General features: G+C 39.8%; 1 protein-coding gene across 1 annotated transcript; it reads right to left on the bottom strand.

Annotated features, from left to right (window-relative positions):
- Nucleotides 1-696: 696 nt before the first annotated feature.
- On the bottom strand, nucleotides 697-12,173 carry LOC104459284 (arylsulfatase D-like; the record flags this gene model as incomplete). Its single annotated transcript, XM_010072395.1, has 7 exons — nucleotides 12,140-12,173; nucleotides 9,049-9,198; nucleotides 7,916-8,037; nucleotides 6,216-6,338; nucleotides 2,958-3,381; nucleotides 2,087-2,223; nucleotides 697-831 (listed from the first exon to the last, which is right to left on the bottom strand). Coding segments are annotated over exons 2-7 (997 nt in total), but the record flags the coding sequence as incomplete, so codon positions are not given.
- Between the last annotated feature and the right edge of the window lie 10,268 nt (nucleotides 12,174-22,441).

Raw genomic sequence — 22,441 nt, 5'->3', positions numbered from 1 at the left:
GTCCAGGTAGATGATGTCAGTTGCCCTACCCTTATCCACCAGCGCTGTGGCCTGGTCGTAGAAGGCCACCCAATGTTTCAGGCACGATTTTCAGTTGGTAAAGCCGTGTTGGTTGTCACCAATCACCTGCTTGTTTTCCATGTGCCTTAGCATAGATTCCAGGAGGTTTTGCTCTGTGATCTTGCCAGGTACAGAGGTAAGACTGATCGACCTGTAGTTTCCTGGGTCTTCCTTATTTCCTTTTTTAAAAATGGGGGTTATGTTTCCCCTTTTCCAGTCTGCGGGAACTTCAGCAGAGCACCAGAGTGCCACGACTTCTCAAATATGATGGATAGTGGTTTGGCAGCTTCATCTGCCAGTTCCTTCAGGACCCGTGGATGTATCTCATCAGGTCCCATGGACTTGTGCACCTTCAGGTTCTTATATTTAATGAGAAGTTACAAATGCTTAATCAAAATTAATTTGTGATCAATTTCCTTATGAGGAAATTCCACTTTGAGAATTCGTGCTTATAAAGAACACCTGCACATGCTAGAATTTCTACTTTTTTAAATGCCTGATTAGAATGAGACAAATTGGCTTCTCAGGGATAAAACACTGTTACTCCTTGAGCATACAGTCTTATCTGAGCTTTAGGGGTGTCCTGAGTACTTTAGTCATTGTTGCTGTGTTTTCACCATCCCCAGCAGGTCTTACCTCTGTATATTCCGTTCCAGCCACCCAACTGCCTTTTGCCTTCTTGTCTTTCCAGCCATCCCCCATGATCAGAGGCAAAGTAAACTAGTGTAGTATTTTTCAGTGCTTCTTTGTCAATAGCATCTAGAACCTGGCCTGTAAATACAGGATTATGTGTGTATTAAAAAGCAAAAAATATTGCTTATACTACATAAATTTTAGCCTCTGACTTGTAAACATTCACCCATGTAATTTCTTATCTATGTGGGGCTGTTCATTGTTTAAAATAAGAGTTTTTTAAGATTGAGATTTGTAGTTGTGAATTCACTGTCTGTAAAAGCACAGAAAATTTGTGCTATACTGCAACTGCTTTATTGTTGGTATTATAACAAAGGAGGGCAAGTACCACAGTCACAGACCAGAAGCCTGTATTGTAAAGGGCAGAAGTGCTATGTGCTGTAAAAATATGGAAAGAAAGCATGATCCAAGACCCTGAAAAAGTTAGGTTATGCATAAGTGATGGCCAATGTGAGAGAATATCATGTATCATTATCTTATATTGTCTAGACCACAGTTAGTATTTGCATTGAATTACTGACTATATGTAATAGCATTATTTTTTTTTTATTTACAAGTTGTTCTTGAACTGTTTATGATGTTCTTAGCTATATTTATGCTGTGTAAGTGTTTGACAGGTAGATTTGAAACCCAGTTCTTTCTGTATGTGTACCTGATTCTTATCCCTTTTGCAAATGTGACTACTTTTCCTCTGCCAGGACTGGGTGATAAATAAGTGTCCTTCCCCTCCAAAAAACAGGCTGAAAAATAACATGAATCTAATTTCTGGGGTCATATCAATTAACATTTATGAGCATTTATGGATTTGTGAATGGGCTGAAAAATATTCAGTACTCTGCTAAATGCAGCAGTCACAGAGAAATAGTCTTCTGGTTTATACCTGGAATTAATTTGCTGCTCTGTTTTATCACCTTCTGATGTGTCCTACTTAGAAATAAATAAGGCATGACCATTAAGGGGCTGAAATTACCTGATCTTCAATAATCACAGAAAACTAATCAATTCTCGATTCGTGTAGTATTCTGTAAGAAGAGCAGGAGAGCTCCTTGACAGGAGCCAGAGGGACATGGTTGAAACTGGTGAACACTAGACAAAAAAACCTGAGTGAACGGAAAGACTCATTTGGTCCAAGAGTCCAAAAATAAAAAAGCCAACACTACAAGCCAACAGTGCTCATACAAGACTAACCAATGTTCATTAAAAGCTTAGGACATTTTTCCTTCTTGTTTTTAATTCTCCTCCTTGTTCTTTTTAAAATGACTGCATTTTTATTGTATATTCAGACCTAGGTATTATGTAGTTGGAGACACTGTTATTTGCTATAGCGACTTACCCACCATCCAGTCCATCTCCTCTACATTGTCTCCGTATAAACCATGGCTGCTCCTCCCAAGAAATTTCTCTGTGGTGAGGAGAGGGGTGTGAGAGTGTAAAAAGGAAAGAAAGAGGAGGAATGGCTTGTGCTTATTTCTAAAAAACAGAAATAAACACTTTGTTATTAGGGGTGAAGGTTCTCAATACATACAGTCATAATGGAAAATGATATTATGATTTGTGTATATACATATTTCAACAGTCATTTCAGAAACATCTCACTTTGTAAGGTATTCAGATCCAGTGATTAGGATCTGACTGATAAAATACTGTTTGGTTTGTATAAAATTACCCTCTTTTCTCCCTGAATCATAGAAAAGTTCCAGATTCGAGCTCTACATTCTGTATTGCAAACAACCACAGCGCTACTGCAATGACAGCAGCAGGTTCATCCCTTGCCAGCTGTTGCTCACATGTCAGTCCATACAATAAGGCTCTCCTCACAGCTGTACTTTGGCTTCTAGAGCACACACACACATTTCTCCCAGCAGTGGCTATCCCTTAAGGCTGCAATGTTGGTCTCATTGATAAAAATACATATTTCCTCAAAATATCCTAGAAATATCCAATCCAACATGAAGAAATTTGGAAATGTTATCAGCTTTAGTGAAGCTGAGAATAACAGACATCTTTAAGCAGCAGCTAATTTTTTTTGTTTAATAATGTGATATAATCAGTAATATTATGAATAATAAGCACAATAGCACTTATAATCCTATATAATATTATGAAAATTATAGAGACTTCACATGGGAAAGTGCCGTTTAAAAGTTGCAAGACATGCAAGGAGCAGAAAACATTAAACACAGAAAAAAGGAAACACACTGTACCTTTCAATAAATGAAATGGACTCTCTCAAGATAAGGGATGTAGTCCTGTCTGTCACCATTGGCTGCTCAGTAACTTCGTGGTTTCTCATCAAAATGCAATTCCAGTATCGTACAAACCCGTAACTTGAGAACCAGGATGCAAAGAACAGGACACTAAACCCAGCAAGGCAGGTCAGCGTTTTCCAGCGGACAGAAATCAAGCCAGTCAGTCTTCCCAGGACAGCGGTGAGTGTAACAAGGCCAATCATCTGAGTGGAAAGCCAGAGTTTCCTTCTAAAGGCTCTGTCCATCTCTGGTGTTTCCGTTGGTTGGCAGTCACTTATTAACGTAAAAGGCATCCCATAAAAATAGTCAAACCCATGGTTTAAAGGATGATGACAATGGTCATTGCGGGATTCACAGTTAACACCTAGATGCCACTTCCCTGAAAATACAGGTTATTAAAATGTAAAGAGATAATATTTTAAAATGGGCTTTTCCTCATAGAAAATATTTCTCAAAAAATGGTTGGGTTTTTTCCTAATTGTGATAACTTCTTCGTCCTACACATATATATCAAGTATGTACTGATATAATGGGATATATCTTGCGGCTGATGAAAGTAAACCTCTACAAATGTTAAATTTCCAACAGAGTTATTGGTGCTCTGTATACATATTCATGTCCCGTAGCTTTGATCAAATGTAAAAAACTGTACTATAAAGGGAACTTGAAATTCCTGAATATTCAGATTTTCAGAACTGAGCAAAAATGTATGGCCTTCCTGCAGACCTGTCAAGTATGAAACAGGAGGAAGAAGTCCTTTTGTAAGCACAGGGCAAAACAGCATTGTTCTGTTGCCTGTTGTCTCTTTACCTTCAAGGTGCTATGTAGACTTGTTTCTAGAAAGTTTTGAACAGCTTCAGGTCAGGACTGTGGAAACACTCAGCAATGTTGATGAATGGCACATCAAACCCACGGTTTTGCTTCCCCTTAGTCTACTCAAACGGTCTGCTTAGGTGCTTACATGGAGACATAAAGAGCTGGCTCTTTGGTTTAAACACTGAATATCTGCATCACATAACCAAAATCTACCTCTCATCAGAGTAATGCAGTTTAATTGTATTTTGTGATCTCTGGTGTAATGCAGGCCTTGGACACCAGATTTACCAGATCTACAGATCAAAATGAAATTTTGAATTTTACTTGAAAACTAATTTGCAACTAATTCTTATTGTGGGGTAAGGAACTGCATCCTTTTGAAGGATATTATCCTAAACAAATGGTTCATTATGTTACCAGTACATATACTAGCAGCCAGCTAAGTAGGTTTCGATAGAATTGCTGTGCATTAAAACAGGACCACTAAAAAACCGCTTCAGAGGAAAAAAAAATGCTGCTTTTGAGACATAAATCTAAAGAAAAAGTGAAAGTTCTGTTCTAGGTGGGTTAATTGCTCTTGACTTATTTAGAGCCAGCTATAGAATGAAAAAGGTTTGTAATCAATATATAGATGCATTGGTCATAAATACAGGTGCAGCTAAAGCATCTTTGGACTTCAGATGCACTCAAACACCTAAATCTCCATCTGAGGTCAGTAAAGGCTTCTGACATGCTACAAAAGACTCAAATCTCTAAAAGGTAAACTATGTCTATAATTAAGATAAATTAGTCTTTGAGGGCATATGTTATACAGCATTGGCTTTCTGACTACAACAAATCTGCAAAGCATTTCCCAACAAAAAGTCTCATTATCACATCAAGCTGAAGGTTATTAATAGGATTTAACTTTACAATTAAGCTGGTTGTGCTCAGAGCAAAACAATCACAAACCATTCAGCTGAGACTATTTAGTGCTCGTTCAGCTGTGGGTGATGTGGGTAGATGTTGTGTAAGATTTCTTGCTTTGTGATTTGAATGTAAAGTTGTTATGGGTTTTTTTGTGTCACTTATTGACAGTGCTTTCCAATATTTCCTGCAGTACAATTAATCAGAACCTGCCAATCTGGCTCAATGTGTCACTTATTGACAGTGCTTTCCAATATTCCCTGCAGTACAATTAATCAGAATCTGCCAATCTGGCTAAACTAAGTGATGCTCTCGGTGTCTATGGTGTGATTTCAGTTGAGATGCCCACAGGGAAAACACCAGCCGGTTTTGCTGGCTAGCTTCTAGGGGGTGTGCAGCAAAACCTCCCTGCAGGGCAATTCCTTTGCCAAAGTGGAGATAAATCCAGTTGTTGTGTTACTGATTACATGCTGAAGCCAAGCTGAAGCACATGGCTAACAGACATGGGCTTTTTCATGAGCCGGTTAAAATAACTAAAATCGTATCACTACAAAACTACCAGGAGAAGATTCAGTAATATAGAACTCAAAATGCTTTGAGGGCTTCATTTAGCATTGTTCTGTACAGTTCAGATTTATTCTGCTGAATGAGTACAAATCCATTCCCGCAGACACTTTTATTAGTATATTCAGTTCATTTGTGCAGCTAATATTTTTGTGTGTCAGCCATAGATTTTGGATATTGACATTTAGATGCTCAGATGAGGTAGGGCAAATGTCTGAAAATTCATTCCAGTGCTTTATCAGTCTGTGGAACTATTTGACATATCTAAGATAAATAATTATCTGAAACTGGATCATGACCAAAAGTTACAACTGTACTAAAAAAAAAAGTCCTATAAAATATAAAGTAAAATGGAATTCATATTAATGATGAAGAAGACATCATTTTTTTGGGATGTTTTGTAGGCTGTACTGAAATCTTGGTGAACTATAGTGGCACGCTATAATTAAAGAAAAAAAATTGCTTTGTTTCTGTTTTTGAAAGGCCAAATCCTGTGATATTATGAACTGGCTCTATTGTTTTAGGTAGCAGTTGTTCCCTTTTGTTGTGAATCTGCCCCGAGCAGATCGTCATCCATATTTAAATGGCACTTATGTTTTTGTTTTTTTATTAAATAGCATTGGAGTAATTATCATATACCAGGTAGAAGAGTATTCAAGAAATATTAACATGTTTTCCATTATATATATTTAACAACCACAGCTGTGCTTGAAAGCAGGTCAACAGTAAAGATTGTTCCCTTTATCAGATGCCTGTTCTTTTAAGAGAAATTCTTTTTGGTCAAGATTTCTTCTTACAATATATTCTTAAATCAGGAAATAAAAATATTACAACTGAGGTATGAGCAGTTGTGAAATAAAACAAATTATTTGAGTGAGACGTGCAAGTGAAACACATTCTAGGCCCTCTTCAAGTGTGTCCCCGTACCTATCAGTCCTGTGCTGTAGCCTTGCTGCTGCAGTATTTTGGCAAAAGTGGTTTCATTTGGAGGAAGCCCTCCTGAGCCGCCATTCCAAAAAATAACACGGTAGTTGTTTATAGCATCCATCCCTAAAAAATACAGTAATAAACGATATTAGTAAGTATAACTGGTAGAATACTTCTATCAAACATACTTTCTTGTTTCCTGCTTTCCTTGGTATTTTAGTGTTAAGCATTTATCCTAATGCTGTTTGTTTGGAGAAATTAATCTAGGACTCTGGACAAGAGTAAGAAAGAGTTAAGTCTCTCTGTTATGTAATACCTATTCTTCTTTGTATCTCATACTGAGACATTTTATTTTTTTATTTTATTTGGAATGGCACAGTTGTGTAGGAGCTTTTATATGTCACAGTGGCATCCAGGCTGTCTGCAGTGCACTTACTTAGTGTGACAGCAAGGGCAGGGAGGAGGTAGGGAGACTTCAGACCCCTCAGCCTCAAACTCCAGCTTGCGTAAGGCTGACTGGGAACTCAAGATTTCCCTGCACAGTGGCATGGCTGGTGTCTGACTTCTGAAACCCACGGAATACCTATCTAGCACTACAATCTTCTCATCTGCAGTTTTACACCCTGTTATTTAGCATTATAGACTGGCATTACCCCATCATACGATGTTACATGAAGTACAGTCTGTCATGGAAGCGTTGAATGTCTCTGGCCCTGTTGTTATAGTTGGAGAGAGTCTGTACAAGCTCATGTGTGTTTTCAAGATATCTGTCTCAGTGGGAGCTGTCATGATGAAAGTAGGATGACATGTCAGCTCAAAAATGCCTCAGGAATGAAGGCACTGAAGATTATTTGCAATAGAACAGGCGTTAGAGGGTTGCTGATAGAAACACATTGAGCAATTTGTTTTTCATACCTCTTTATTTCAGGGATGCAGTTTGACAGGATAGTATTTTTTCTTCAAAAACAGAACTGGGAAAAACAATATAGCTGTCAAACTGTTATTTCATAGGACGGATGAATTCTGACATATAGGTAACAAAGTTTTCCTGTAAACGACTCATTCTGCACCTTGACTGGAGGGAATGGACACACATCTGCGTAGATCTACTCTGCTCCCTGCAGGGCTGAGCCATTTCTGATATCTGATGAGGAGTCACCCATGACAGAAATTAATGTAACTGATGCTTCAGAAGTGTGTTATTATTACTCATGTTCTGTGTAATGACTTTCTTGAATGTAAAAATTTGTACTAATTCCATTCTGACTGCAATCTGTGCAACAGAGCACCAAAATGCACCTGAAATTGAGAGCTGGTGGGGAGCAAGCTGTTCTGCAGAGCTGGTTCTTCTCTGCCCCAGGTCGGTTCATTGAATCATGGAATCATAGAATGGTTTGGGTTGGAAGTGACCTTAAAGATCATCTAGTTCCAATCCCCCTGCCACGGGTCGGGAAACCTTCTACTAGACCAGGTTGCTTAAAGCCTCATCCAACCTGGCCTTGAACACCTCCCATAAATCTAGATGCCACCTCAGAGGTACTAGACCTATCTGGTGTGTCTTTGTGTGCCTCAGTGAGGGATGACATGTCTGTGGCACCCTTCTATTTGCACACCCTCATTTCTTTTGTACTCATTGCATGACATTGTTCCCTTCAGCAGTAAAGCATTTATGAAAGGCTGCTTGGTTTCGCAATGCAAACCTGATCGGAGGGGATATCTGCCAGTGAGGAAAGCTGCTCTGCTTGGGGTGCAAAGTGGAGCTGCAGCGATGTGTTGGGTCAATTTCACTCCTTCCTTTGCCAGGCGATCAATGTTTGGGGTCCTAAAAATGCAATCAACACTGTCAGATATCATTCAGAGGGTCTTTGAGGGAATGGGGATGAGAAATAATATGCTTACCTTTATTTTAGCAAGTTTCTTCTATTTGAAGATGGCCAAGAAATATTTTTTAAAATTTTATTTTATCTTCATTTTCTCAAGTGACAGGGAAGCACTTCCCCCCTCCCTGTCCCCCCTCTCCTTAACAATTGCTATCTGGATAAATTTGAGGCCAATTGTTCCTTCTTGTTTCCCAAGTCCTATGTAGGGTCATGCAGAAACGTACCCCACTGCTTCTGAAAATAAATCTCATCCCTTGGGGATGATGCTGTGCTGAAGTGGAGGTCCAGCCTTGCAGAGCATCATCAGCTACCTATGATCATAAGCTACCTATCAGAAACTTGCCAGCCGGTGCTGATCAGGGTGAGATTCTGAGAACTTTGCTGGATGAAGGGAGTTATCATATCAAATATGGTTTTGTTCAAAGAAGTGACAAGCTAGTAGGAAGCCCGCAGGCAATACCGTGGCATGATTTTCAAAGAGAAGGCAAATTTTATGTCTCTGGGTCTGAAAAGTATTTCCTAGTAACACAGCTCATTGCAGTGATTTATACTGTATTTTAATGTGAGACTAGGAAAGAATAGAAAAATAGAGTTAAATGAGGCAATGAGACCTGCTAAATTGAAAAATGGATCAATATTTCTGTCTTTGGGTGTATGCAAGAGCTTAGCTGTTTCTCAGTGTCGGACAATTAAGGAATAGACAAGAACAGTTGATGTATTCCCACAGCAAAGCAGTCTGGGATAGCAGAGTTGGCCCTGGGAATGCCCTCTAGGCTGTGAGATAATCCTGGTAGCGCTTTACATTTACCATTAGTGGCACCTGTGGGAAATCCTTCCATTTCTCCAGGAAATTAACTCAAAGACAGCTCAAATAGCTGATGATAGGCAGAGGATTGCAGTCTTACATTCAATAACACACCAGCTCTGTTCAGTGTTATGCTCAGTTTCCTTACCTGATAGTATCATTTCCATAGCAACCTACATCCCCTATGCCGAGATCATCAGCCATCAAGAGGACAATGTTTGGCTGTGTGATGATGGAAAGCTGTGTAAGTGGTGGCTGCAGAAGCAGACCCAAAATCAGGGGTGTGACCAGGGATGTCCTGAAACAAAGAGGAATGAAAGAAGTCAATGACCTGGCCATTCATCACTCCCACTACATGTGGCTGAAGACCCTCCCACGCGAACTTGGCTATAGACCAGACCACTCTCTGACCAGACATAGAAGGTGTTTTAAATTTTGATAATTGGCCCAAATAGATGTCATGAAAAGGAAAATGTCGGGACTATAAGTTTAAAATTTCCTTTTCGATTGTTTCCAAACTTCCTGTGGTCAGTCTCACTTGGGAATTTACATGTGACTAATGACGTATCAGTGATTTTGCTTTAGTGGCTTAGGACGTTTTTTAGAAGTTGGTCTTGGAAACTGAGAATGTGGTCAACTTCCTCTGACATCCTTCTCACCCATACTGGGACCTTTGTGTTGTGAAAAAGTTAAGAACAAGAAAAAGAAACAAAAAAAAACCCAACACTGTGAGTATACTTTATAGGTAAACAAACCTACTCCTTTATAATACAGTGTTATGTGATTATGAAAGTTCACTCACTTTAGATCTAAGTATGAGATAACAATAATTAATTAACTTTTTTCTTACCAATAAGATGTTAGTTGCCGAATCATTTCTGCATTTGGAATGTTCAGATCCTGCAAAACCGAGAGAGAGAGCCTTGTCATGTCTGCATCTTCCTAGTAGTCACTGCAATATAAAGAGTTTAATCAAGCCTATCAACATTCTCTCTGTTTTATTTACTTCAGTGAACCTCAGATCAGACCCTAAATGAAAAAGAGTACAGGCTTTAATATTATTTTTATTGACAGCACTTCTTCACTTCTTAGAGGATTTTTTGTGTCAAGAAGTATAACTTAAAACAGAAAAATAATTCTCTTTTGTTACACGACTCAGCTGTATGAAAAATACTTACTGTTCAGAAAGGAAGAGAAGAGCTTTTTAAAATCCAGTCCTCAATATCATTTATTTTTCTGTAATCACAGAGTTAGTAGCAGCCTGCTGCTTCTTCACATAGTGTGCCAAGTTTCCTTTCAGGCTTGTAAGGGATATCTTTAGTTGTAGAAATTTTAGTCATCCTCTTCCAATGATGACATTTCCTTAGAGGACACTGAATTTGTGACCACCTGTTGTTTGACTCTGAGCTGAGCCTTTTCCTTCTTTGTATGTGTCAGATTTCAGGGTATGATACTCTTTTCCCCCTCTCTGCACGGCTTTCTGCAAAAGTTCCACTGAGGCTTCCTCTTTCACTGCCAGGACAAGACAAACTGTTTAAAGGTTTTGAAGTATGGGCCAAATGACCTTGGTTCAAAGCTTTAAAACAGACTCCTTTCAAAGTTATCCCATGACTGGTTGAAAAACCCAAGAATCTCAATTTTTGTAAATTATGTTGGTTTCATTTTTTTTTGTGTGTTTGTTTGTTTGATTGTTTTTCCCAGAAATTATAGTATTTAGCAGCTTAGTTAATATCCATAGTTCTTACACTTTATTCATCAACTCTACAGTCCTCAGTGGGAAAATTTAGATTTCTATGCTTTGGAAACTGGCATCCAAACAGCTCTAACCATGTATTTACAAGCACCAATGCTGGTGCAGCTTTGCTATCTACAGACATTCAGACTTAGTTTCCTGCAGTTGGATTTGTGCCATTGCTGCATCTTCAGTATGTATAGGAAAGACAATGGAGAACTCCTCTCACTTTTACAAATACATGTTATGTGCCTCCAAAAGAGTTTCACTATGAGGGTGGTGAGGCACTGGCACAGGTTGCCCAGAGAAGCTGTGGATGCCCCATCCCTGGAGGTGTTCAAGGCCAGGCTGGATGAGGCTTTGAGCAACCCGGTCTAGTGGAGGGTGTCCCTGCCCATGGCAGGGGGGCTGGAACTGGATGATCTTTAAGGTCCCTTCCAACCCAAACCATTCTACGATTCTATGATTCTATGAAAACACAGGCTGGAGCTCAAGGCTGAGTTTCCTCAGAAGCTGCCTGTAAAATACCAGGTAACATACAGAAAACGGTTACGGCACTGATTGATATTATCCCTGACAAGCCATTTCCTTAGTGCAAGGTGATGGGAATCTGGTCAGAGAGACTTTAGCAGCTCGAGTGGGAACATGAGGGAGAGTGAAAGCAGCTTGCCCTGTTCCTCCCCTTTCTGAGAAACCAGGGGGACCCCAGGTCCCTGTGCTGTGATGCAGGTCCTTGCTGAGCCCTGGCTTCTGGGACAGCAGCAAGCACCCACCTGATTCAGCTGCCAGCAGTTTGGAGGCTGCCTTTTTGGGGGCCTCTTTGGGACTACTTCTGCCAAAGGGGCACTTAAGCCATGCTGTAAGCCAACAGTCCCCTTTGCTATCTGAATTGAATTTGGCTTAAAGCAGAACTCTTTCTGTACTCTCCCATTATTTAACTCCCAAAGTAATTTAGATTTTATCCCTTTCTTCATCCTTTTTAATAATCGGGGGGGGGGGGGGTATAACTTGCATATCTTTCATATTTTACTGTTTTCCTTTACTGATGGAACTGTTTTAATCCATCTTTACTTTTCAATCAAAATATTTACAAGATACTGAAATCCCAGTTCAAGGCAATTAGCATAAGAGAAAATATTCATGTTTTTAGATGCACTCAGATACACTTTTCACAGGAACAGTACCCATTTGTGGCATCAGTTTGGCAACACTCAGTGAAAAGTCTAATAGGTAATTCCATTCAATTTGGTACTGTTCAGTCTGTGAAAATGTCTTCTAAAAATTCCTATTTTGTAGATTTGATGTAGACAAAAGCCAGATTAGTGACAAGTTGCCTGCAGCTCTCATTTTATACACAGAGATGTATGAGAATAATGCTGCTGTAAGGGGAAATGGCTTTAAAAAACTTCCTTGAGATATTTTTGTCTACAGAAGCAAAAATATTTTCCAAATGCCCATTAGAGTTTTCCTGTGCATTTCCCAACATAGTAAGGGAAGAATACGGTACCTGGTGAAGTTATGCTCAAAGCAGGCAGCGGATAGACTGGAGTGCGAGCTTATTTTCAGTCGACTTAAAACCATTCCAAATTTTTCAGCACGACTGCTGCTACAGCACAGCATCTAACATACGTTTCTGAGGGCAGTCCTTTAATCTGCCCCAGCTGCTCATGCGCACTTCGCCACAGGAAAGACGTGTTATGCTGGAGCTTGCAAGCGGCTGGATGTTCTAACTGATCCTGGAGTCCCTTAAACTGCACATCCCACTGCTGTTTGCACAATGATGACATTCATACATGTGTGAGGGTCGGGCTGGGGAACACCAGAAATGTAGCTAAAATGCTTTCTGCCCAAGCAGCGGTTTCTCAAGGGAAGGGAAAGACCTCCTTCAAGCTTGAGACACTCCAATGAAAGGCACTATAAATAAGGGTTCCCTGTAAACCTCTCCTCATTTCCACCAAGGAAAACAGAAAATTGCTGTACTTACGAAGCAGCAATTCTTTGTCTGTAGAAATAGAAATTGAGCAAATATCTTCACTTCATGGCAGCCCCGAGTGCCTGCAGCAATGACAAGGTCATCTCCTTCACACACAGTGAGAAACGGTTTCAGGGTGTGGGGAGGAAATGCCAGACAGATCTGAGTTTGCTTTTGCAGAAAATGAGTCATTTGACCTCACTTCTGAGCACTGCCTGTTTCCTAGTCATCGCTTAAAGGAACAAATTAAGGTTACATGTTGGCTAATGCTTTCTTTCTTGATTTTTCTTGTTTGAGTCCTGTCGTACCAAGAGTTTTGGGAGACCATGAGATACTATCAAGCAGCAATCTTAATTTACCGCCAGAATTTATTGTGTTTTCATATCTTAAAAGAGAAGGGAGACGTTGATATAAGTTGGTGTTTCATCACCAATTGCAGAGCTCAGGTTGGTTTGCTAGTGGAGCACCTCTGAGGCTGGTTACAGCATCACAGGTGATCCCTCCCCTGCTTTCTCCCACCCCAGCATTTCCATGCTGGAGTGGTTGGTTACAGCCGACACACCCAGGAGAAGTGATGTGCCTGGTTTTCCTTCTCTCACTTCCTGCTTCTTTTATCTCCATCCGTGTTATAGCATCTCAGTCTGTACCTTTCCACTTCCCATTTCCCTTCACTATGCCTTTAGCGCTTCAGGATTCATTAATGTATATAGGATTTCTTGTTGTCTGATGCCCTCTGCTGCTGTATATTTTCTGAAAAGAAAGCACTTTCTGAGGTGCTGGGTTTTTCTGTCCAGGTTGCAATCAATCCCAGCTGGGCCCTGCTGACTGGGAGAGCTCCTCTTGCAGCTGGGGTCTCCTCCACAGCTCTCCTATTCTCCTTGTGTTTTTCCAGGACTTCATGCAAATTCTATAGTATTTGTAACGGAAAACCACAAACTATAACTGCTATGTTATTTACTAAATTTAGAGCATAGCAGAAAATTGAATGGACGTCTGCAGTTACACTGCAGGAACATGTCTTTGTTGTTTTGTACATAGCCTTCTTCTAACATAGACAGAGCTAGACACTGCTGTAAGTAGCACTCATTGAAATCTGGCTGCTGGGAATTACCTCCTGGACCAGCTATGGCATAATGAAGATAAAGGAGGGAGGGTAGTGTTTGTGGTCTAAAGATTTTCCTATCGCAGTGACAACTTGTGCTTATTTTGGTGTTTGATCTTTGAAGGAGGGAAAGGTGAATGCCCTCTCACTGGTGCCATATAAAGATGGCATTTCTTAAAGGTCTAGGCAAAGCTCATTCTGCTCCCAGCCACTGCACTAACTGGCTCTACCTGTTTTTCTGTGGGGAAATCTTTAGAAAGTCTGTTCAGAATGTGGAATGAATGTGGAATTTTGCAGAAGCCTTGCCTACTCTTGTTTTTTTACCCTCATTTTCTTACTGAGTACTGGAGGCAGTTGCACCCACTGACTCTATTAAAGTACTTCAGCATCTATGAGTTGAAGGTCCAAGGTAGTAGCGGTTTGATACTACAATATAATGATTAAGAGGCTCCCTCTAGTGACTAATTTATTTTTGAAATCTTGTTATGTTTCAAAGAACATTTGATTCACACGCTACCGTTCTAAATGTTATTGCACAATGACATGAAATGGTGTTATTTCTTTGAACTCTGATTTAGACTAGGTGTTCAAGGCTTGAATGCCCAGGAGTACTTGCAGAGCCTTACCTGTTGTCCTGGAGCACGTAATCCTGGTTTGCAGCACCGGGAAGGAGCTTGGTGTGTGCACTCCAGGACTGCTCTGCAACATTAGCCAAAGTGCAGTAAGTGGGGGTGAGTGGTAGAGTCACTTTAAAAGTGCCCTTCTGCTCTGGGGTAAAGCAGTAATTCAGATGGCCCAATGCCTGCCTAATGCTCGACTCAGAAGGCTGCTGCTCACAAGCCTCAGAGAGTGATTCAGATTACTTATACACCGTCTAACCTCTCAAAGAAATCTAAAAATCAGTATGTTTTTCCTTTTATGAAAAACAATTTGCTGTGTTGTCTAAGCATAACAGCCCACTTTGGCCAGTGTAAATGGTAGGGGCCAGGAATGTGTATGTGGGCATGATCTAACTCTTCAGCAGAGTGGGATGGGAATTTAGCTAAAAAAATGGAAACCTTTTTTTCTGGATCTTACTCCCATGATTTTTGGTGGGTTCTGAGTTTGTTTGTTTGTTTGTTTGTTTTTTTGTGGGGTTTTTTTTGTTGGTTTTTTTTTTTTTTTTGGTTTAATTAAAGGCCATGAATAAAGTGTAGAAAGAGCACTTACAACAGGAACCACGTCTCTGGATTTCTCTTTCAGGAATCCCACCTTTTACAAGAGAGATGGATGTTAGCTCTCTTCAGAGTAGCTTATAGCTTATAATAAGGTAATTAAAAACAAAAACGGCCATGACCACTCTGTCCAGCTCAGGAAAAACTGCTGTGGATGATCTTCAATAGAAAAAAAATAGAGTCTTCTTCTTGTGCTTGCTTGCACAAGAGGGTGCTTAATTCAGACTCCTGAGGCCCTTCTGCTGCCCGTGGTCATGCACTTTTTTTTTTGTCACAGGTCTACAGCTTCTTTTTTTGTTGGCTTCTTCTCACTCAGGAGTGCACAGTCCTTGCGTTGTCCCACAGAGGTGGCCATGTCTCCGTATGCCGCTCTAGGTGGGCACCCACCTCCTCTAAGCACCATGTCATCACTCTTGCTGTTGACCTCTCCGGACAATGCAGGCCATGTAGGCATCCATGGCGGTCTGCATGGAAACTGCTTTTTAGGAACAGTCACGTATAAGTTAAATGCTTAATAACAGGAATGTGGTCTCTTGTTGTCCCTTCTACTGAAGTGAAGGTAGCCATAGCTTAATGTCTGTGTATACATATGTACATACCAGAATTTACAGAGCTTATTTAAAATATTTCTGTTTTTTTCATATGGGAAAGAAGAGCAAAATAGCTTTAGAATAGTTTTTAGGCAGTTGTGGCTGCTTGAATAAAATTTACACTGAAAATATTAAAGCGCAAACCAAACCAAGAGTGTTTTCTTCAAGATGAAATACAGGAAGCTTTAGTTTCTATTGCTTATTAATCAGGAATTAATAATAATGGTAACTAATAATTGTAAATTATATAAAATTCTAGTAAAATAAACAACCTAACAATTTTATGTATTTCATATTCAGGTCAATTTTTTTTTTTACTGGAAAGTGATAATTTAAACCCATGATAGAGGAAATCTATAATTTAGCATACACAGAGGTATGGAATCATATAAGGTAAAAGGTCTTGAGACTCCTTAAAAAAGCTGGGAGCCATACCATGCAGCAAGTGTTGTATGCAGATTGCATATGACTTGCAGGGGACAGAACAACACTCATGTTTGTCTGCAAACAGACCCAATGGCAAAGTCAAAAAGAAACCCTGGAGTACATTTTGGTAACGGTTACTATTCTAGATTTATAGACATGTAGTCTTGTTACTGCAGTTCACAAGTCAGCTTAAAAATAATCTTCAGTATTTTTCTGGCATCTGCCACAAACTGCAGTTTCTGAGTTTAGCATTTCAAAAGCCATGATACATTTTGATTTCAAGCCTACTAATTGTAACCGTCACCACTGAAAAAACAATGGAGAGATGAAAGGAGAACACTGACCTGTAAATACAGAGCATTAAAAATAGTTCTTGTTAAATCAAAGTCTTTTTAAATAGTATTTTTGTATTACAAGCCTGCAGAAGAGCACTAGTCTTTCAGAACTGAGGACTGACTTCAGAGTAGATCCCATTGCCTGTTTAAAATCACAAGTCACATAAATCATCTATTGCAATTGCAACAGCTCAGCACCTAAATGACTCCAGCACTGAGGAAGGAGATGTGCAGGTTCGTCACAGGGATAGTTTGCACTTTCAGGGAATGCAACTTTGCTCCAGAAGTCAATGGTGGGAACATTCCTAATGAAGCAACAAAGAAACAGCTTTGCTGTGATGGTTGGTCTACATGGAACAAAAACATGGATTAGGAGGCCTGAAATGTTTTTATATCAATGGCATTCTTAAGCCAAGGTTGTACTACAGACTTCTGCTGGCATAGCTGTGTTGGTCAAAGGTGTGAAATGCATTTTTGCCAATGTACTGTGGGAAAGAAACAGCTAAAACAAACTAAAATGCTAGAAGGGATTTTTTTTTTTTTTCAAAATGCATCTTCAGCAGAACTGATTGGCTGATATCACATTCCACTGTGCCATTTAAGTGCTCCAAAAATGGATGTGCTTTCATCCTTTTCACTCATGAATGTGCTGTATCTTCTTCTAATATCTCCCTTCAGCATCTGTAGGCTTGGGGGAGGTGAGTAGACAAACATATCAGAATACCCTTGGAATTTTTGCTTGTACCTTACATGCTGTGATCTGGAACCCAAATCGTGTAGCATCTGTAGCCCTATAAAAATGCTGAGTACTATACTTCACTCTCTCTACGCCAGTTACCTATCAGTTTATGAAGTCATATATTTAATTCCTTTTCCCTCATGTGTACATTTTATTTTAATATGTCTGATTTTCCTACCCATTCCCTCCCTCTTGGCCTTCTGTGGTTTATAATTAAGTACTGTAAACCCCCCTTTTTAATGGCCAGAGAATTAAATTCTACTGCTAGTGTAGCTGGGGGAAGGTCAGCACTACAGAATATACCCACAAATGTAGTTAGAAAGTTTTATCTTTTGCTCCTTCTGTACATATCTATTGAGTCATTAAGAAATGTCTTTGAAATTGTGAATTCTCTTTCATTTTCTTGTTACAGAAGTTTAAGTAATAAGTAAGTAGGTAGTACAGCTGGCATTGTGTTCAGCAGATTTTCAGAAGCAGAACTAGAATTCCCTTCTTTCATTTTTAAAATGAAAAAGTCTCTAATACTTGGCAAAATACTTCTACAGAAAACAAGTACAATTTCCTTGTATTTTACATGCCACATATTTACTAACCATAGCACTCATTTAAAAGTCTCCTTATTTTTAGTTTTATCCTGGAATTTACCAGCTTGGGTTTACCAGTGAAGCAGATCACATTTCCCGCAAACTGCAGACTTCCTTCCTTCCCATATTGTGTTACAGGCATTGGCCAGTTTCAAAATATTAAACAAACCGAGAGTTTCCCCTGTAGTTTTACAGCTTAACTGGTCTCCAACCATAAGTGCTCAGCAATAACAGGTACTTTATTTCTGCTATGCTGCCAAAGCCAGTGTTTGTCTCTTGGGGCTCTCCTAGCTTTTGATCATCAACAATGTGGGCTACATCTACATCCAGGTTTACCAAGGACCCAGAGGGGCTGCAGGCTCTTCATTCATTCCCAGATTTCTTTCCCCTGCAAACCCTCTCCCCTCCTGCCCCATCACAGCCCCACAGCACACCCTGAACCGAGCCCCCTTGTTTCAGACTCTACTAATCCTAAGTGCTCACTTCACTGCAGAAGCCCTGGAGAGACATGTGCTCCCTAAGCAGAGTCTTGACTTTTCTCCAGCAGCTCTCTCTTCCTACACATACTCCTGTGTGGGGACACCCTTCAGCATTTCAGGGAGCCTGGGCTGCCCACTCAGCTGCGGTCCCAGTGTTTGCTGAAATGTCTGGGACCTGACCCCGCTATGTCCTCTGACATAGGTTGCTGTTTCTGCTAGCACTGGGGCTGCGTTACATCTCTCTTTTCTCTCTCTGCCTTCATCCATTTTCTTCTAGTATGGTTAAGAAGGAAGAGAATTGTGCTGGGATTTGGAGCTCAACTTCTTTTAGACAGGCATGAAAATAGTGGAAATGCCACTCTGACTTGAGCAGACTCAGCTCTGACGTCTGCAGCTCCCCATGTCGTTTCTGGAGACTGCCCAGAAGGCTGCCCTCATTGTTAAAAGCAGAGATGGGCTTTTGAATGACACAGCTATTCACTTCTGTCCTTTACAGACTCTGCATTGGGGAAATTACGTCTTAGCAACCCTAAATTGATTTACATTTCTTGTGCACTTACGAGAGTGAATTATTTTTCATATATATTTCATTATGGTACATATGTGCACAGTATGTGTATCTATCTATATATGCATGCAAGAAAATTAAAAGCAGAATATTAGCAGTGAAAACAGGTCCAGATGAGTAATTAGGAGAATATTTGTTATGCTACAGAGCTAACAAGTTTGTTAATAGCTATGGAAAATGTATGTGAAGACATGCTAATTACCATAGCCAAACAATTTCCTGTACTGAAGAGAACATTCTATGAACAGCGTTTGGTATTACTTTTACGTGGAAGTTTCAGGCATTCATTAATGTAGCAACTGTGATCCAAAGTGTATTGACAGCTTCCATATGCTCAGACCAATAAGGAAGTCCTATTCTTCATTATTTAGGCGCTGATATTAATGATCAGCTAAATTCTGTTGCATTTACTGCAACATACTACAACCTCTAAGGCAGAAATAGTCTAAAAGGGCAACAACTGAAGATGGTGAAATAAAGGAGAAGTAGTTAAGATAAATTTATTTATGGGCTCCTATGTATTTTAAGTATTTTAACACATTTTTGGGTATGCAACATTTGCGTGGCATTTATTTCAGTTATCCCAGCTTGTTGTCTTAATTTAGCCAGAAAGTCAGATAGGCATTTAAATTATGCAAAATACATAACAAATACAACTAGAATATAGCTGGTATGTCACAACTAATACTCTTCAGTCTGATGACTGGACAAAAGCCTTGCCCATAACCATCAGGAAAACAAGCTTTTTAACATAAAAATCAAGATTGCATTTTTCCATTTCTTGGGTTGTACTATAATATATGCTTTTATGATGTGATTAGAAGCCGTGCATAAACCTTAACTTTTTCTGGCTCTGCTAGCAACATGTTGCATATGCATTACACTTTCAATCCGAGAGTCTTAGTTAAAATACTCTACAAAATAAATAACAAGCAGTTATTTGAGTCATGCCTCATTTTCTATTAGTAATGCACACTCTCACTCCCTGCAGCCCTCATTCCAGGCTGGGTTTGTTAACGTGGACACTTCGGTACTTGCGGAATCCTATTGCATTTTGGTTCCTTAAGTGCTTTGGTATCCTATTTCAACATAAAATGTCATTTGTCTTTCATTAAGAAATTCCAAGTGCTTTCAAGATCTTCTAGCTAAAATTTTGGTGATATTTTTAAAACTTACTGAAGTTGTTTTCTGACATTGTGTTTTCACCACTAGAGGGTAGAGAAATACAGCATTGGCCAGCAAGTAAAAATACGCTGACCTGCAAGGAAAACAACTCTACTTCGTTGCTTTTAGGATCCAGAGGCTCCTCCATCGTTTTTTTCAACACGACTGTTCAGATGGAGAAAAGTTAACAGAACACAACTCCCAGGCAAGAGGTGAATCACAACCAGATAATTGCCTTGATTACTTGCAAATAGCCTTCTGCCGGTGTATTTTAATATCAGGGTTTATTTCAACCTGAGTGGTATGTTTTCAACACTGAACCCAGGTATTCTTTAAAGCTGGAAAGCTGAAGCCTAGCTATGCATTAGGTAGCCTAAACTGCTTATTAAAGTACACAACTACTTTAATAAGCCTACTTTCATAAGGCTGGTGGGATTTTTGATGAGTACATGTTCTCTGTATCTCTGCTTTGCAATCCAAAGCTCTGTGATTGTGACAGCCATCTCTGTGATGTGTTTTAAAATCCTCTGACAGAATTTGTCTGTGTGCAAGAATGCAACATCCGGGAATAGGTAGGTGTTCAAAATACAATTAGGCTGGTATCTAACCATCTGGTGATGTAATTACAATATGGTATGTGGAGTAATATATCACTGCAGCATCTCAGGGTTAAACTCAGCTTCTTGGTTAAATTTATCTGAAGGTTTATGTGCTCTAATTAAAACATCTGTATTACAAACTGGACAATTAAATTTTAAGACAACTTCTTTTGAATGTATACAGCAGAAACAAAAAGCACAAAATGAAGGACGGTTATGTATATCCTTTGCCACTCAGAAGACCTTTCTAGCATAACCCAGTAAAATTTATCCTCTACTGCAAACAACCACGGGTCAAAAATTTTGTTGCAGACAGCTCAGATACTTTCTAATGGATTCCTTAACTCTCTAGAGATGTAAATGGTGTACAGGGCTTTAGGTGCATCCCTGGACTCAGTGTTTGTTCTATATGAATGTCTTCTTATTTCAGCCTATATATGTTTCTGCTCATTCATCAGTCTGAAGGGTACTAGTTCTGATGTACTGGGTATATTATAATTTGAGTTATTACATATTTTGCAGAATTAAATACTCCACATGACTTTCTGGCTAAATTAATTAATTTTTCTGAAGCAGTTTGAAGTGCCATACCACTTGCAAGAGAAAAACTTTAGATGTTCCATGGGCTTTCTTTTAAATTTCTTGGTAGCAGCACTCAAAGCTGCCTGGTACGAGGACCCTTCTTATCACCACTGGAGTTTTGCAGCATTGTGCTCCTCTTTGACAGAATTTCTAGTTGGATTCTCTGGTAGTGCTCTGCAGGGGATCTAGGGACTCCAGGGGAGCTCAACCTATCTCAGATAGAAGAACTTACTCTAAAAATGAAGAATAGATATCAAGGATTAGGCTGTTGAGATAAATCTATTAGCTCTCAATAAGATACAATAACAATAATTTTTTTCTTTTCTGTTTCTTCTCATTAATTTGTTTTCTTCTGAGGAGTAAAAAACTTGGTTGGAAAATAACATTTTCCTCTTCCAACAAGTCATTAATTGCTATCTGACTCCTTAGGTAAGAAATGTTATGAGACAGTGAATCCTGTTTTAGAAGCACCCCTGTAGATAAAAGAGAGAAAAAAAAACCCCCAAATTATATGTAAAGTAAAAGAGCATGAGAAGATAAATACATCTTTTCATGAAGCTCAATATTTATATATTCAGAACAGATTTTGACTTTCTTAGAGTTTGCTAAAAGCATTAGATGAGAAAACCCCACTTTATTTAAAAAACATCTGTTGTAAAGAATTCCTCCTTGCAACAGTCACCTTTCATTGCCTGCTGCCATACACATCAACAACTCCACTTCAGCTCAGGCTGAGGCAAAGAAAACCAAAGTGGGAACAGACGCAGGCTCAGTGTGAATGAATGCCCTGAACCCTGTTTATTCCTCACTTCTTGGCACAGTCTGCTAGATAAAAGTGGGAGGGGAAGCCTAACAGCTCAAACCTCTGTGTGTGGAGCACCACCTATAGACCTAGCACCACCTATAGCCCTAGCACTTATAGCCCTGGCTCTAGATGCTCTGGAGAAGAAAGGGTGACTTGAACCTTCTGCAGCTGTGGGGAAAGGTTTATTCCCACCTACTGGGTCCAGTCAGCTGCGCTGACACCAGTCCTGTTCCTGAAGCAGAGCCAAAGGAAAGCAGTTGCTCTGTGCCATGCTGTGTTAATGCTGCTGGAAATGAAGCAAAGGAGGGAGGCAAAGGTCTTTTTGGCTTCCTTGAAATCTGAGCCTGTGGCTAAGGAGATAGACCCAGAGAAAGCTGAGGATTTGCTCTATGCTGTGCTTGTTGAGTGCGTACACTCATTGCAGGCACCATTCGAGTGACTGGCATCCAGCACAGAGAGCACACATTTGCCTTTGCTTCAGTTACTGTTTCCTCATTAGTGGTATGTGCTTGGTTTTGTACTCCTTGTGGGCTTAGGCCTGTCTAATTCTCTACCCTGCAGCTGATGAACTGTGCCGTGTGAGATGTGAGCTGGTGGTAGAGGGGGCAGTGCCCTTTTCTGAGAGACATAGAAACTGTGGGAGGTGCTGA

Source organism: Pterocles gutturalis, unplaced genomic scaffold (assembly GCF_000699245.1).
Source record: "Pterocles gutturalis isolate BGI_N339 unplaced genomic scaffold, ASM69924v1 scaffold7912, whole genome shotgun sequence".
NCBI classification, from domain to species: domain Eukaryota; kingdom Metazoa; phylum Chordata; class Aves; order Pterocliformes; family Pteroclidae; genus Pterocles; species Pterocles gutturalis.
This window is presented reverse-complemented; position numbering and strand designations above follow the sequence as displayed.